Source organism: Schistocerca cancellata, chromosome 6, assembly GCF_023864275.1.
Source record: "Schistocerca cancellata isolate TAMUIC-IGC-003103 chromosome 6, iqSchCanc2.1, whole genome shotgun sequence".
NCBI lineage: Eukaryota > Metazoa > Arthropoda > Insecta > Orthoptera > Acrididae > Schistocerca > Schistocerca cancellata.
In genome coordinates, this window is record NC_064631.1 from 145,495,144 (window position 1) to 145,512,169 (window position 17,026).

The window sequence follows — 17,026 nt, forward strand, 5'->3', positions numbered from 1 at the left end:
GCGGCCGATTTAAAAGCTACCACCTAGCAAGTGTGGTGTCTGGCGGTGACACCACAGATAACATGCCATTGATGTTAATGCCAGGGACACCTGTTGGGGTCTGGTACCCAACAAGACGTCTGATCTTGGCCCAGACTTGGGAAGGTGACGTATGGCATCCAATAGTCAACATGTACCTCTCCCAACACTCCTGTTCCCATCGTTTTATAAGATGGCGAATGCAGGCAGAGAGCTTCTTAAAGGCTATTAGATGCTCTAGGGAAGGGTGCCGCTTATGTTGCTGTAGAGCTCGCTGACGCTCTTTATTGGCCTCAGCGACTTCTGGCGACCACCAAGGGGCTGTCTTTCGCTGGGGGCATCCTAAAGAACGAGGGATCGTGTTTTCCGCCGCAGAAATGATCGCCATCTGGAGGAAGATATACATTGCAGACAGTTATTTCCTGCATCGTCCATATCCTGACAGCCACAGCTTCAAGAGGGGTTTGAAGGGGCACAGGTTCAATACATACTGAGTTCAGGACATAGATGCAAACTCCACCTGGCACCCTATTATATCCCTTATAGCCACAGATGTTAGGGGTCCGCATTGCCGGGAACCAAGTTTCCTGGAGGGCAATGTAGAAAGCAGGTGTAAAGCTTAACAGTTGCCATAGCTCAGCCAGGTGGTGGCAAAAACCTCCACAATTCCACTGGAGGATTACGTGATCGTGAGAATGGGAAGGTATGAAAAACTCAGTGAGGCAGTCAACGCCTCAGTGTCACCTGCTGCCACCAGATGAGTACCTGTGTGATCGACATCCATTGTGTTTGAGGTTCCATCGAGATCTAGGTCCTCAACAGACACCAGAATATCCACCTCATCCTCAGACACAGAGCTTGTAGGTAGTGGTGGTGTGGATGCCACTGCAGTGCCTTGGTTCGTGGGAGACTTTTTTTTTAGGTTTCTCATGCTGCTCCTTAGGTTTGTCCAAATGGGAGGGCTTCACCGATTCAGGCTCAGGGACTGAGGAGGAACATGAAGCCCTACGACCAGCAACATGTGGTTGCTTCAGCCACTGGTGGGTGTCAGCTTTGCCACTGGTAGGAACCTGGGAAGGGAGTGACCCAAGGGATCCCTTCCTGGCGAGAGGAGCAGAAGAAGTCTTACCTTTTACCAGCTGAGAAGTGGAGACTGACGTCTTTGATGGTTGGTGGATGGTTGCTTGAAGTAGGTTGTGCAGGAGCAACAGGGAGGGAAGTGCCCCCCCCCCCATCCAACATCAAGGGGGAAGGTGGAGTCTGACAGCTCTGAGAGCCTCTACACGGCGCAATAGAAGATGGTAGAACCATTGTCGTAGCGGGGGTGTAGATTGACGTCATATGCACAGGATGTAGCCTCTCATATTTTCTCTTAGCCTCATTTTAGGTCAGTCAGTCCAGGGGCTTGTATTCCATTATTTTTCTCTCTTTCTTTCTGAAGAATCCTGCAGTCTGGTGAGCACGGTGAATGGTGCTCACCCCAGTTGACACAGATGGAAGATAGGGCACAGAGTGTATTTGGATGTGAAGGATGGCCACAATGCCAACAGGTGATGCTGGAAGTACAGTGGGAAGACATATGGCCAAACTCTCAGCACTTAAAGCGCCACAATGGGAGAGGGATATATGGCTTTACATCACAACGGTAGACCATCACCTTGACCTTCTCGGGCATTGTGTCACCCTCGAAGGCCAAGATGAAGGCACTGGTGGCAACCTGATTATCCCTCGGACCCCGGTGGATGCGCTGCACGAAATGTACAACTCGCCACTCTACATTGGCGCACAGCTAATCATCAGACTGTAAAAGAAGATCCCTGTGAAATATGATACCCTGGACTATATTTGAGCTCTTATGGGGCGTGATGGAAACAGGCGAGTAGTGCTTGTGACTGGGCACTTAATCAATACCGACCTTGACTGCATTTTGGACAAGCCCTTACCTCCCCAAGCTTGTCCTCTAAATGCTCCACAAAAAACTGAAGTTTCATTGACAAGAAAGATTCCCCATCAACTCTCGTACATACCGGAGTGAATAAGCTTCACTGCCATCCTCAGCCTAGCGTTCCTTCCATGGTGTGACCAGGGAAGCGGGGCACGGAGTTAACATTTGGGGTCGTATTTCTTAGCAATTAAGTTAGACCTTGACAAGTTAGAGAATGCTGGTGTTTGACCACCAGCAAGAGACGACATACTATGCTTCATGGCATGTCATCTGCCCTGATGCCACCCACTCCAACCAGAGGCCTCCTGCATGGGTGCCACCCAGCTGCAGCGAAGGCCACCTGGCAGGATGGCCATTGCCAGGAGTCCCGATGCCTAAGGGTGACGGGCATCTACTCCTTGGCATAGGTAGGGAGCTAATGGCAGATTCAGCAGCAGAGTGATCCCTGTGTGGTCAGGGGGCTACAGCTAACAGGGTACGTGGTGGCCCCACCACAATGGACTGGGTACCATGCTGGATATCAGGCACAAACAAGCTAGGATGTCCATTATCATCGACAGTGCAGCGAGCGATGCTGCACAGAGGATGGAGGAAAATGCAACCAGGAGGGTGACCTCACCGAACAGCTGGAGAATGAGCAAGAGTGCAGATCCACGTCAATGAAGGATGCGAGAGGTCTCAGCGCAGGATGGACACTACACACCATGTAAGGCACTCTTCCCCTATTGTCTCACTCTTCGGGAAAATTTTGAAAAATGGATGTCAAACCCTACAGGGGACCATCACATAAAGGCCAAAACATGTGAGACTCCTTTTAGTCACCTCTTACAACAGGCAGGAATACCTCGGGCCTATTCTAACCCCTGGACCTGCAGGGCGAATTCTTAGGGTAGGGCCAGAAATAGATCAAGAGTGCACACTACTCAGAGCCCTGAGCTACATGCCAGTTGAACACATCTGCAACCACTTTTAGAATGTATCTCTTCACCTATGCTAAGTATTGCAAAGATGCAAAACATCGCATGTTTTTCCAGTTCTTTTTCCAGAAAACATGCTAATTCTTTCATAAAGATTATTTTTAATCAGAAATCAGATGATGTTTGTGGCCAGGAAATATACTAGAATAATTCAACAGATGGTTGTTATGTATGTGTGTCTGTAATTCTGTGGATACATTCTTGCACCTTTTGTCAATCATGAATGGGATTTACCCGAGTTCTTTTACAGTAATCCTGGGGCTATTCGCCACTTGATAGACTCTCAATCCAATGTAAAAGTTGTTTGGAATTCTGTAAGTATCATCTGAAACATTCCACTTTGAGTACTTTCAACTATTAGTCAAATATGAGGATGTTTATTTCATTTGTGAGTTAAGAGCCACAGTCACAGACTGGTGCAGTAGTAGGAAAATTTCTTTCCAGGTGTGAAAATAATATGTTCACATCCTGTGCATCACTTTTGATTTCAACACCACGACTACTGGTAACCAATAAGAATGTGGATAGCTAGTTTTGAATATGTTCATTAGCGTTGCCATTATGTTATAGGACTTTTTGTGAAAGATTTTTTTCCAAATAGTGTAAGCTTCAAGCATAGTGAAAGAATGTTTATTTGTAATTAGACTGTAAATACAAAATGTTACCATCTTGAGGTGACAGCCTTCCACCAGAGCACCCCAGCATCCCCCACCCCTCGAAAAAATTGTTTGTGAAAAACAACGAAGCTTATTCTCATACAATGGTGATTATAAACAGTCCATTAATGGCCCAGTGGAGGTTCAAGTCCTCCCTCGGACATCGGTGTGTGTGTTTGTCCTTAGGATAATTTAAGTTAAGTAGTGTGTAAGCTTAGGGGACTGATGACCTTAGCAGTTAAGTCCCATAAGATTTCACACACATTTCACACATTAATGGCCAAATAATTAAGACAAACATTCTTCCAATTTGATGATATTGGTGATTGTGTTTACCAGAGCCAAATTATACCGAATGTTCTTGGATTAAATATGTTTCACATCAATGGAAAATGGCTGAAATAAAGAGTTTCATTGAATCTAATGTCATTCATATTCCATAACTAAATTTTTGTGAAAATGAGGAAGAATTCCTAAGACTTACAAGAAAAATGTATCTTTTGACTTTCAAATACAACGTCAGATCATCCAAGAAACACATTTATCATTACCTCTACCTCAACTGAGTCCATAGCTCATGGTCTTGTGGTAGCGTTCTTGCTTCCCCAGCACGGGGTCTCGGGTTCGATTCCCGGTGGGGACAGGGATTTTCCCTGCCTCGAGATGACTGGGTGTTTTTATGTTGTCTTCATCATCATCATCATCATCATCATCATCATCATCATCATCCATCCCCGTTATGGTCGGAGGAAGGCAATGGCAAATCACCTCCACTACGACCTTGCCTAGTCAGCGGTGCGGGTCGCCCGCATCATTCCCTAAGCTCCTTGGAGTATGGGACCTCATATCTCTCTCTCTCTCTCTCTCTCTCTCTCTCTCTCTCTCTCTCTCTCTACCTCCACTGTAATTTGGTAGAATGCTCACATGAAGAACAATGCAGAGTGACCTCAGTGACATGTGTAAGTCCCACAAATTTGCTGTTCATAGCACATAATGGTGTGGAAAGGCAGAAATACCCCGTAGGAAATTTATGGATCATGTTATGCATGATTCTAAGCAAACCACGAAGAAGACTGACGTTTATGAAGAAGGTAATATAAACTGTATACAGACCTTACTGTTAATATTTGCCGCTACTCTAAATCTTTTACATGTCTTTTTAAAAATTGTCTTAGGAAAGCTATGTAAGTACAATTTTCTTAAATCATTTCCTCTGACTCTAGCAACCTTTTCGATACATCTAAAAGAAGGTGAAAGTGTTATAGGTGAAGACAAAAAAAATGCAATAAAAAGAAACAGTAATTATTTATTGCACGTTGTTATATATACTAACTGGAATAAAAGCAATGGACATGTAATTTTTTATTAGGTAGAATATGCATATAAGGTGGGAAATTAAAGCCAAACAAGCAGTCTTCACCTCTTACAACCATTAAATTAAAAAATTATGGTACATGAATTTTGTTGTGCCTAAGCCCTTTTGGCTAGGCGCAGCTGTACTCCGCCAGCAGGCATCGGGATGAAGGATACCTTATTGAACTCAATAGGCACTGTGGTATGTTCACAACACTGCACCTCATACTTGGATGTAAGATATGCTAGTCCTATCTTGGCCTGCAGAAGGCCCAGTCGCATACCTGGAAGATAAGAATAATATCAAGTTCATTGCCATTGTCACATCTTCGTCAAAAATATATGTAAAATGATAATACATTATTCAATCAAAAGTGCCATGGGGAAAAAGGAAATACTTTGTATACCTACTTGCTATCAAAAAATACATCTCAGTAAATGCAAAAGAGTTGTTCCAATACTTGTACTGGAAAGTGAAGTGGAACAACATAACTCTCAAGGTAATCAAATATATATTAATTTACTCTTCCACATGTCTCACATAGCCTCTTAAGCAAGAATAAAAGAAAGACCTTCAGTTCCTTAGTCAGAAATTTATAGGGAACACTGGACGAGCACTGACACTAGTAATACTGAGGTATTTTCCATAATATGCAATACTGAGGGGGCAGGGGAGTGCTTCGTGATCACCCTAAAAAATTTTGTTGTTGAATTATATTCACAAGACAATTTTTAAAGAAATACTGATTTGTAAGGAGGTGCCAGAAGCTGAAAATACCTTTTAGCACACACTTAGCAACATCAACGCACTTTCAATAACATGTACTACTGACTTTATGATGACCACCAAAAAGTATAAAAAAATGCAAATTTCGTTCATTGTTATTCACTTTTAATCTCAACATACTTTTTAGATGGATACTGTTATCTGAGTAAGTCCCTGAACACAGAAATTTTGAACACAAAATTCACCAGGAAAAGTAACTACCACTGAGAGCTAAAATTTTTGATTCAGTTTAAGTGAAAAATTTAAAACATAGATGGAATATGGTAGGAGAATTCATTAAAAACAAAAAAAAAATTCTTTCAGAATGTTAATATATAAAGTAACTCACCATATTACAATATTTTCAAAAGGTGAGCATAAAGTACCCCCACCCAAAGCTGTTAGCCAAAATAAGTAAATTTTGGCCTGCAGCACAGAAAAATTAATAAAATGTAACTCTTTTGAATTAAGTTATGGCTTAGATATTACAGCACTATATTATGGTTATAAAATAATAAATATGTATCAAACGTCAAAGAAACTAATGTTTTGTAAATGAGTACAGCAGACATAGAAAGCGTATTTCAGTGGACAAAGGCTAAAAAATCACACAAGCTTCATTTATCGGAATAGAGATTCATAAGTTAAGTAGTACGTTCTTGAACCAATTATTTACTGTAGAAAAAATAAGGCAGTCCAACTGGAAGTCTTATCAGAAATTAATGCGCCAAGAACGGTGCTTTTCAAGCGTGTAGTAAAGTACGCTGGCGGTCGAAAAGCGAGTGTTTCGTTTACTGTCCGCACCGATGATATATTAGCAACCCCAGCAGAGCGTACAGAGTCAGTGTGTCCGGAAAATAACTAGGCGTGACACCCCGATGTACATCTAACGTGGGAACCGCACGTCCGAGAGGTCAGAGGGAAAGCACTGGGACGCATGGAAACGCTGTACCCCCACTACATACCAGTTCGACTCTACCCACAGGTCAGGGGGTAACACTGTATCTGGCCTTTATGCGACCTCTTCTTGGATACGCCGCTGTGGCGTGGGGCAACTGAAATGAGCCTACCTACCCACCTCTATCTGAAATTCCTTCCTCATATTAACAGCCTCTGGAGAGGTCACTTTAGCACGAATTTTTAACTTTCTGGACTTTACACTGTTATGTCAATACCCAGTTCCAGTAGTAAACTGCCCTTTAACAATTAGTACAAATGACTTTATTATCTCAGATTACACTTCACTTTAATACATTACGCGATTTATATTAGCAACTAAGCGGAATAAGCCGTTCGTTAACAATCCAACTTTGAAATTTCGTGATATCCAGTCATGTTGCACCACATGTTTACCTCTCTCATATTTCTGAAAAGCTACGATTTTTATTCATTATGATAATTTAAAATGGTAGTTCAACTTGAGAACAAACCGAAATACTGTTAATAATATTTCATTCGAAGTAATTTGTTTATAATTAAGTAAAATAATTTGAATTGTTGTACTGTAAATTCACTGAAATTACACTCCTGGAAATGGAAAAAAGAACACATTGACACCGGTGTGTCAGACCCACCATACTTGCTCCGGACACTGCGAGAGGGCTGTACAAGCAATGATCACACGCACGGCACAGCGGACACACCAGGAACCGCGGTGTTGGCCGTCGAATGGCGCTAGCTGCGCAGCATTTGTGCACCGCCGCCGTCAGTGTCAGCCAGTTTGCCGTGGCATACGGAGCTCCATCGCAGTCTTTAACACTGGTAGCATGCCGCGACAGCGTGGACGTGAACCGTATGTGCAGTTGACGGACTTTGAGCGAGGGCGTATAGTGGGCATGCGGGAAGCCGGGTGGACGTACCGCCGAATTGCTCAACACGTGGGGCGTGAGGTCTCCACAGTACATCGATGTTGTCGCCAGTGGTCGGCGGAAGGTGCACGTGCCCGTCGACCTGGGACCGGACCGCAGCGACGCACGGATGCACGCCAAGACCGTAGGATCCTACGCAGTGCCGTAGGGGACCGCACCGCCACTTCCCAGCAAATTAGGGACACTGTTGCTCCTGGGGTATCGGCGAGGACCATTCGCAACCGTCTCCATGAAGCTGGGCTACGGTCCCGCACACCGTTAGGCCGTCTTCCGCTCACGCCCCAACATCGTGCTGCCCGCCTCCAGTGGTGTCGCGACAGGCGTGAATGGAGGGACGAATGGAGACGTGTCGTCTTCAGCGATGAGAGTCGCTTCTGCCTTGGTGCCAATGATGGTCGTATGCGTGTTTGGCGCCGTGCAGGTGAGCGCCACAATCAGGACTGCATACGACCGAGGCACACAGGGCCAACACCCGGCATTATGGTGTGGGGAGTGATCTCCTACACTGGCCGTACACCACTGGTGATCGTCGAGGGGACACTGAATAGTGCACGGTACATCCAAACCGTCATCGAACCCATCGTTCTACCATTCCTAGACCGGCAAGGGAACTTGCTGTTCCAACAGGACAATGCACGTCCGCATGTATCCCATGCCACCCAACGTGCTCTAGAAGGTGTAAGTCAACTACCCTGGCCAGCAAGATCACCGGATCTGTCCCCCATTGAGCATGTTTGGGACTGGATGAAGCGTCGTCTCACGCGGTCTGCACGTCCACCACGAACGCTGGTCCAACTGAGGCGCCAGGTGGAAATGGCATGGCAAGCCGTTCCACAGGACTACATCCAGCATCTCTACGATCGTCTCCATGGGAGAATAGCAGCCTGCATTGCTGCGAAAGGTGGATATACACTGTACTAGTGCCGACATTGCGCATGCTCTGTTTCCTGTGTCTATGTGCCTGTGGTTCTGTCAGTGTGATCATGTGATGTATCTGACCCCAGGAATGTGTCAATAAAGTTTCCCCTTCCTGGGACAATGAATTCACGGTGTTCTTATTTCAATTTCCAGGAGTGTATATACGAAATTAAGCAAACTGATTATCAGAACGAGCAGGGTAATTTTTTGATGCAAGTAACTAAAATCGTTTCATGACTTAACTGTTATTTTGTGAATCTTACATTCACTAAAGTATTCGATTGTTTTGTTTTATACCAAAGAAAGAGACGTATGAACCACGTGGTCAGTCTGCATTATTGTCTTTCAGAAGCAAGTTTGTGTGAGAGTCTTTCGGAGGCTGTCAGACAGCCAATGAATATTGCACCTATGTACTTGGTAATTAACCGCGGTACATGACAAGAAAAGTTTTATACTCTGTATTTTATTTCAAAAATATACTAGAGCGACGCAAGGAGCCCCCCCCCCCCCCCGCCCCCCTCACCCGAGGGTATCAAAGCTGAGTATCTCATAATACGGAGCAGCTAAATGGCTAAGTGAACTTTCATTAACTGTAATTGAAATTTTCTTGTTTCACTCGTCTTCGTATTTGCGAATGGTGGAGGTCCAAACTATTAAATTGCTCCTATGGTATGATTGATAATTCGCTATTAGCACTGTCCAACCACAGTCAGAAACTGAGATACTATATAGTTCCCTCACTCAGCATCAGTGGTAACTAAAATTTTTCTCTCCTCTCAGAATGAAGGGTGGCATTTTACAGTGGAGCCAATAAACGTGTCGAAGCACTACAGCGGATACAAAACAAAGCTTTACACCTTTCACTATTATCTCCCAAGGCGAGAACCGAGCACTAGAGAAGTGCATGACATGAGATGGCAGGCATACCATTCCTTCACGACAGATTTAAACAGACGGCTCACCAATTTTACGCTTTGGCGCAGCAGTCAGAGAATAGGTACGTTGCCAACCTGGGCAACCCTGTCCACCGTCGACCGACCATTCGCTGGCTGGACATCGTACTTGAACAGCAATTCTGTGGCAAGTAGCAAGAGCAATTTTACAAAATTGGGTGACAACAAGAAAATACACACAAAGAAACGCGAGGTCTAAATTTTCCAATCCCAGATTATATGTAGGTTAGGTGTTATGAATGACCAAGCTACGCGAAACAAGGTCCAGAAAGACCTTCAGAAGTCAAGAGTGAGTGAGTGCAGTCGGTCAGGAAGAGTGTGCCAGTTGGCTGGAACCTCGTGATTTTTGTTTTTTTTTTGTTTTGGTTTTAGGGCGCAAAACTGCTATGGTCATTAGCGCCCGGTCTGTGACTTAGGAAGCAGTAAAAAACCGAAAACGGAAACCAGCAGCAATGGGAACGAAAGTCATAAAATTGGAGAAACTAAAAGCAGAAGGAAGGCTTAAAAATTCACTACAGAAGGGGGTAGGTTGTCCCAAAAAAAAAAAAAAAAAAAAAAAACTTCAAATGACTGACGTCATTTCACTGGCACGAATGAACTCTAGAACGCGATCGGCCGATCGCGTGTCATCTGCTAAAATTGACGATATATCAGGCGACAGCTGTAGACGGGCGCGTAACGGAGTAAAATAGGGGCACTCAATTAAAAGGTGTCTGACCGTCCACAACTGAGAGCAGTGGGGACAGAGTGGGGGAGGATCGCCGCTTAAAAGATGTCGATGGCTAAAAAGACAGTGCCCTATCCGGAGTCTAGTTAAAATTACCTCCTCCCGACGACGCGGTCGGGAGGAAGAGGTCCAAGCACAAGGAAGAGTTTTTACGTCCCGCAATTTATTGTGGGGAAGTGTCGACCAGTGCGCGCGCCATAAATGAACAACACGACGACATAAAACGCTCCGGAGATCGGCGACGGGAATCGATTGAATTGCTGGCCGAAGAAGAGAGACTGCAACCTTGGCTGCAATATCGGCCGCCTCATTTCCACAGATACCAACGTGTCCCGGGAGCCAGAGGAACACCACCGAGACGCCCCCCAGGTGGAGCAAGCGCAGACAGTCCTGAATCCGGTGGACCAGAGGGTGCACACGGTAAAGAGCTGAGAGAATCTGAGCAGATAACATACTGTATCCGCTGATGGCGGCGGATGTAGTGGACAGCCCGGAGAACAGCGTAAAGCTCCGCAGTATAGACCGAACACTGGTCGGGAAGCCGAAAGTGATTTGGGGTGTCGCCAACAACATAGGCACTCCCTACACCTAACGATGTTTTCGAGCCATCGGTGTAAATAAATGTGGCTTCCGTCATTTGCGCACATAGAGCAGCGAATGCCCGACGATAAACAAGTGAAGGGGTACCATCCTTGGGAAATCGACAAAGGTCACGGAGCAGGCAGATCCGGGGACGGAGCCAAGGCGGTGCTGTACCCCAAGTTGTCAAGAAGGTTTTAGGAAAGCGGAAGGAAAGAGAATGGAGCAGTTGACGGAAGCGGACTCCCGGTGGTAGTAGGGAGGGGGGGCGGCCTGCATACCCTACATCAAAGGAGGCGTCGAAAAATATATCATGGGCTGGATTAGCAGGCATGGAAGACAGATGGCTGGCATAACGACTCAGAAGGACTGCTCGCCGAGTGGACAGCGGAGGTTCAGCAGTCTCAGCATAAAGGCTTTCCACAGGGCTGGTGTAAAAAGCTCCAGACACTAAACGTAATCCACGGTGGTGGAGAGAGTCGAGACGCCGAAGAATAGACGGCCGAGCAGAGGAGTAGACTATGCTTCCGTAGTCCAATTTCGAGCGCACTAAGGCGCGATAGAGGCGGAGAAGGACCACTCGGTCCGCTCCCCAGGAGGTACCATTCAGGACACGGAGGGTGTTGAGGGATCGCAGACAGCGAGCCGAAAGATACGAAATGTGGGAGGACCAGCATAGTTTTCTGTCAAACATAAGACCCAAGAATTTAGCGACGTCTGAAAACGGAAGGTTGACAGGTCCTAGATGTAAGGAGGGTGGAAGAAACTCCTTACGTCGCCAAAAATTAACACAAACGGTCTTACTGGGAGAAAAACGGAAGCCGGTTTCGATGCTCCAAGAGTGGAGGCGATCGAGACATCCTTGAAGACGTCGTTCAAGAAGGCTGGTCCGTTGAGAGCTGTAGTAGATCGCAATATCGTCCAAAAAGAGGGAGCCCGAGACATCAGGAAGGAGACAATCCATAACTGGATTGATGGCAATGGCAAACAGTACAACATTCAGCACGGAGCCCTGGGGTACCCCGTTTTCTTGGGAGAAAGTACGGGAGAGAGTAGTGTTCACCCGCACTCTAAATGTGCGCTCTGCCATAAATTCGCGAAGAAAAAGGGGCAGCCGACCTCGAAAGCCCCAAGAGAACAGTGTGTGGAGGATGCCTGTCCTCCAACAGGTATCGTATGCTCTCTCCAGATCAAATAATATTGCTACTGTTTGGCGTTTCCGGAGAAAATTGTTCATGATATAAGTGGAGAGAGCAACAAGATGGTCAACTGCAGAACGATGCTTTCGGAATCCGCATTGGGCAGGTGTTAAAAGACTGCGGGATTCCAGCCACCAAGCCAAACGGTAATTCACCATACGCTCCAAAACCTTACAGACACTACTCGTGAGAGAAATGGGGCGATAGCTAGAGGGGAGATGTTTGTCCTTTCCAGGTTTCCCGCCATCGTCGGGGAAAAGTACTGTCGGTCCAAATTCGATTATAAAGGCGAAGGAGGTAACGCAGACTATGGGTTGATAAATGCAGCAACATTTGGACCTGGATACCATCCGGTCCTGAGGCGGAGGAGCGAGAAGAAGAGAGTGCATGTTGGAGTTCCCGCATGGAGAAAACAGTATTGTAGCTTTCGCGATTTGGAGAGGAGAAAGCAAGAGGTCGCGCTTCCGCTGAACATTTCTTCGGGAGAAACGCTGGCGGGTAATTGGAAGAGCTCGAAATCTCAGCAAAGTGCTGACCCAATGAGTTAGAAATTGCGACGGGGTCCACTAATGTATCATGCGCAACAGTGAGCCCAGAGACCGGGGAGAAACTAGGCGCGCCTGAGAACCGTCGAAGCCGACTCCAAACTTCCGAGGAGGGAGTGAAGGTGTTAAATGAGCTAATAAAGAATTTCCAGCTTGCCTTCTTGCTATCGCGGATGACGCGACGGCATCGCGCACGGAGCTGCTTGTAGCGGATACAGTTGGCCAAAGTAGGACGGTGACGGAAAATGCGAAGAGCACGTCGCCGCTCACGTAGTGCGTCACGGCATGCCTCGTTCCACCAAGGAACTGGGGGGGGGGGGGGGGCGCCGGGGCAATTGGTATTGAACGTTCCGCAGCTGTAAGAATAACGTCGGTAATATGTGTGACCTCGTCGTCGACGCTGGGAAAGCGACGGTCATCAAAAGTCGCTAGAGACGAAAAAAGTGTCCAGTCGGCTTGGGCAAACTTCCAGCGTCGCGGGCGCATATATGGCAGTTGAGGCTGCAGTCTAAGGACACATGGAAAGTGGTCACTCGAGTGTGTATCATCAAGGGCGACCCATTCGAAGCGCCGAGCTAGCGGAATAGTACCGACCGCAAGGTCCAAATGAGATAAATTTGTCGTGGAGGCAGACAAAAATGTGGGGACCCCAGTGTTGAGGCAAACTAGATCCGCTTGGTGGAAGACGTCTAGCAATAGGGAGCCACGTGGACAAGGATGTGGAGATCCCCAAAGCGGGTGGTGGGCATTGAAGTCCCCAACCAGCAAATAGGGGGGTGGAAGCTGACCAAGAAGATGAAGGAGATCACCTCGTGTCATTGGTGTGGACGATGGAATGTATACAGTACAAAGAGAGAACGTGTATCCAGAGAGGGAAAGGCGGACGGCGATAGCTTGGAAGGAACTGTTTAAGGGGATTGGGTGATAATGGAGAGTATCATGGAGAAGAATCATGAGTCCTCCATGGGCAGGAGTGCCTTCAACAGAGGGGAGGTCATATCGGACGGACTGAAAATGAGGGAGAACAAAGCGGTCATGGGGACGCAGCTTTGTTTCCTGAAGACAGAAGATGACTGGCGAGTAGGATCGTAAGAAGATCGACAATTCATCCCGATTGGCTCGAATGCCGCGGATATTCCAGTGGATAATGGACATGGGGTGAACAGAAAATGAAGGAATGTGACCAAGGGTGCTGTCAACTCGACTGCTCAGAGCTTGCGACTGACAGCATGGAGTGGCATTCAGCCGAAGGCAGAAGATCCTGATCCATAGGTTGGTCAGGAGCAGCTCCTGCCACCAGCGATCGGCCGGTTGATCGGCCACCAGCAGTGCGCCTCGGCGACACAGAAGACGGCCGAGGGCGATTTCCGCCAGGTGGTGCTGTAGATGGGACACGCCTTGGCGGAGAAGGAGAGGAACTGGGTTTCTTTGTAGCCTTCTTGGAAGTATGATGTTTAGATGAAGGAGGAACCGATGGTTGTGAAGTTGCGGTACGTAAAAACTCTTCACGAGTATGCTCTTCTTTCGAAGACTTGGTGTCTGACTTTTGGGCTCGAGATTTAGCAGAACCCGACGAAAGGTGAACCATAGAGTGGGCAGGCGAAAGTGGTGAGGTTGAACGGGCGATCTTTGCGCTGGCCGATCTGACGACCGTGGCACTAAAGGTGAGGTCGCAAGTCTGCGTGGCCGCCTCCTTTGTTGGCCGAGGAGAAGCAAGGACAGTGCTGTATTTTCCTGTCTGAGGCACGGTGGGCTGTCGACTGGCGAATAATTTTCGAGCAGCAAAGGTCGACACCTTTTCCTTCACTCTGATTTCCTGGATGAGCTTTTCCTCATTAAAAACGGGGCAATCTCGAGAGGAAGCAGCGTGGTCACCCATACAGTTGAAGCAGCGAGGGGATGGAGGTGGACAAGCACCCTCATTGGCATCCTTGCCACACGTAGCACATTTGGCCGGATTGGAACAGGACTGGCTGGTGTGATTGAACCGCTGACATCGATAGCAACGCGTAGGGTTTGGGACGTAAGGGCGAACGGAAATTATCTCATAGCCCGCTTTGATTTTCGATGGGAGTTGAACTTTGTCAAACGTCAAAAAGACAGTGCGGGTTGGAATGATGTTCGTGTCAACCTTTTTCATAACTCTATGAACAGCCGTTACGCCCTGGTCAGACAGGTAGTGCTGAATTTCTTCGTCAGACAATCCATCGAGGGATCGTGTATAAACGACTCCACGTGAGGAATTCAAGGTATGGTGTGGTTCCACCCGGACAGGGAAGGTGTGGAGCAGAGAAGTACGCAGCAATTTTTGTGCCTGGAGGGCACTGTTAGTTTCTAACAACAGGGTGCCATTCAGTAATCGGGAACAAGACTTTACAGGACCTGCAATTGCGTCGACACCTTTCTGAATAATGAAAGGGTTGACCGTGGAGAAGTCGTGACCTTCGTCAGACCGAGAAACAACAAGGAACTGTGGCAACGATGGAAGAACCGTCTGTGGCTGAGACTCAGTATACTTACGTTTGTGAGCAGACATAGTGGAAGGTGAGGAAACCATTGCGGAAGAATCCCCGAGCTAATGTGGCCTTCCTTCCTTTCCGGGCTGCATACCTTCCCTTTCCGCATCCTTCCCCATCCCGCATCTTCGCCCCTCCTCCCCTCACCTCTGGCTCTTTGCTTCCCTTTCTCCCCATCTGGGAAAGATGGCGCGCTCCTCCCTTGTGGGGGCCCTCACTGAGGGCACTCCCGCCTTAGGTGATTGTTCACACCTCAGGTCACACCTCCTGACAAACGGACGGAGGGACCAATCGGCACTTTCGGAAGGTATCAGCTCGGGTAATCACCCCTCCCTGGGCCTGGCTGTTACTAGGGGGTACGTACGTGTCCTACCTGTCTACCCGGGGCGAGAATTACGCGTTACCTCGTCACCGGCTACGCATGGAAGTGCGTGGGTCGGCCTTCAGACACGCACAGGGAGGAAAAAAGAGAATGGGAAGGGAAAGAAGAGGGGTCTCAAACGCCGCAGCGGAGAAAAGGGCAAAGAGAAGAGGAAAGGAAAAGAAAAGGACAGAGGAAGGACGAAGACTTGCAAGTGTAGAAAGCAAGGAAGTTGGAACAGTTTCGAGCGTCCGTCTCCGGACGTAGGCACAAACCATACTGCCAGATGGGGAGAAAGGGAAGCAAAGAGCCAGAGGTGAGGGGTGGAGGGGCGAAGATGCGGGATGGGGAAGGATGCGGAAAGGGAAGGTATGCAGCCCGGAAAGGAAGGAAGGCCACATTAGCTCGGGGTCCCGTACTCGCTACGCACGTATCCACAAAAGAGTTGTGGACCCCCTGGGGGGAACCTCGTGATGTGTCCATTTGTGATGGTAGTTGCAACTGTGAGCGTGAGCCTCGAATGGTTATATGCGACAGAACTTTAAGTTCTCGTGAAAGCGACTTTGGTCGTACTTGATTCTCGTTGTACAAAACTGAACTTTCGCGTGAACGTTCGATAGTTGTTTGCCTCATCTGTCCCGGTTTAGAGAGTGTTTGTGGCGAGTTGAGTATTAAACATTCCATTTGGTGAGCTAAACTACCTTTGACTGACCCGGCTGCTGGCTAATAGAGATAGGATTTGTAGATTTGTGAAAAGGATTTTGATTCTGAACTGTGGTAGGTGCTGGAAGAAGAAAACAAATTAGCTGAAATGTTATTCTGTGCATGTGAGACGAAGGAAATTTTAATATACGGATTCTGTCCAAAAATATTAGTTACGTAAGTTCAGTGGCTACTTCCTCTAACCTGACACTGGCTATTAAGTGGTAGTTTTATTCCTGCTACGAGGAACTGGAAATGTGGGCAACTGGAGCAAGTAACTCGGTTACGATTATTACCAGAATACCTAACTCAGTAGTTTATTGGCCTTTGATGCGAGGTGGACAGTAAGTATCAGGAGAAAACTGAAATGAAGTATAACCACTCGCCCTGTTCCCATCCCTACCCGTCGTCATTCCGAGCTAATGAGTCGTAATCATCAATGAGACGTTAAACCCTAAATCTGAAGATACATTTGCCCACGTAGTTATATTCTGACATGCTTGAATCACAGAAAAAAACAAAGATATCTGGACTTACCAATGCAGTTGCGGGGACCTTCCCCGAACGGCAAGTAGACGTAGGGGTGTCTCTTCGCCTTTTGCTCATCCGAGAACCTCTCTGGATCGAAACGGTCAGGTTCTGGGAAGTACTCGGGGTCATGGTGCATAGCGTAGGTCGGTATGATAACGGCGATCCCTTCGTCGAGTTCAAGGCCGCCATTCGGAAACTGGTATTGGCGATTGCATTTGCGAACAAGAATTGCACCCGGAGGATACTTCCTCAGTGCCTCTGTAAGCACAAGATCGTGACCATAAAAATTCAGTAAACAAACAGTAAGGTTGGTTCTTTAGCAAGAATAAAACCGTGGTCACATTCTAACGGCAGTGTTTTTAATGCTATCAATATAATGTTTAGATTCTGTCGCTCTTCAAATGGTTCAAAT

The 17,026-nt window shown here is 47.2% G+C and overlaps 1 protein-coding gene across 2 annotated transcripts in view; it reads right to left on the bottom strand.

Moving 5' to 3' along the window:
• Positions 1 to 4,882: 4,882 nt before the first annotated feature.
• Positions 4,883 to 17,026, bottom strand: part of LOC126191368 (cytochrome P450 6a2-like) — a 115,304-nt gene continuing 103,160 nt past the window's right edge. Inside the window, exons 7-8 of one of the 2 annotated variants that reach the window (XM_049932212.1) lie at positions 16,621 to 16,872; positions 4,883 to 5,233 (exon numbers count right to left, since the gene is read on the bottom strand). In XM_049932212.1, coding sequence (XP_049788169.1) covers positions 5,067 to 5,233; positions 16,621 to 16,872 — 419 coding nt within the window. In that variant the 3' untranslated portion in view covers positions 4,883 to 5,066. The remainder of the gene's footprint in view (positions 5,234 to 16,620; positions 16,873 to 17,026) is intronic. The other variant, XM_049932213.1, reaches the window with a different exon arrangement.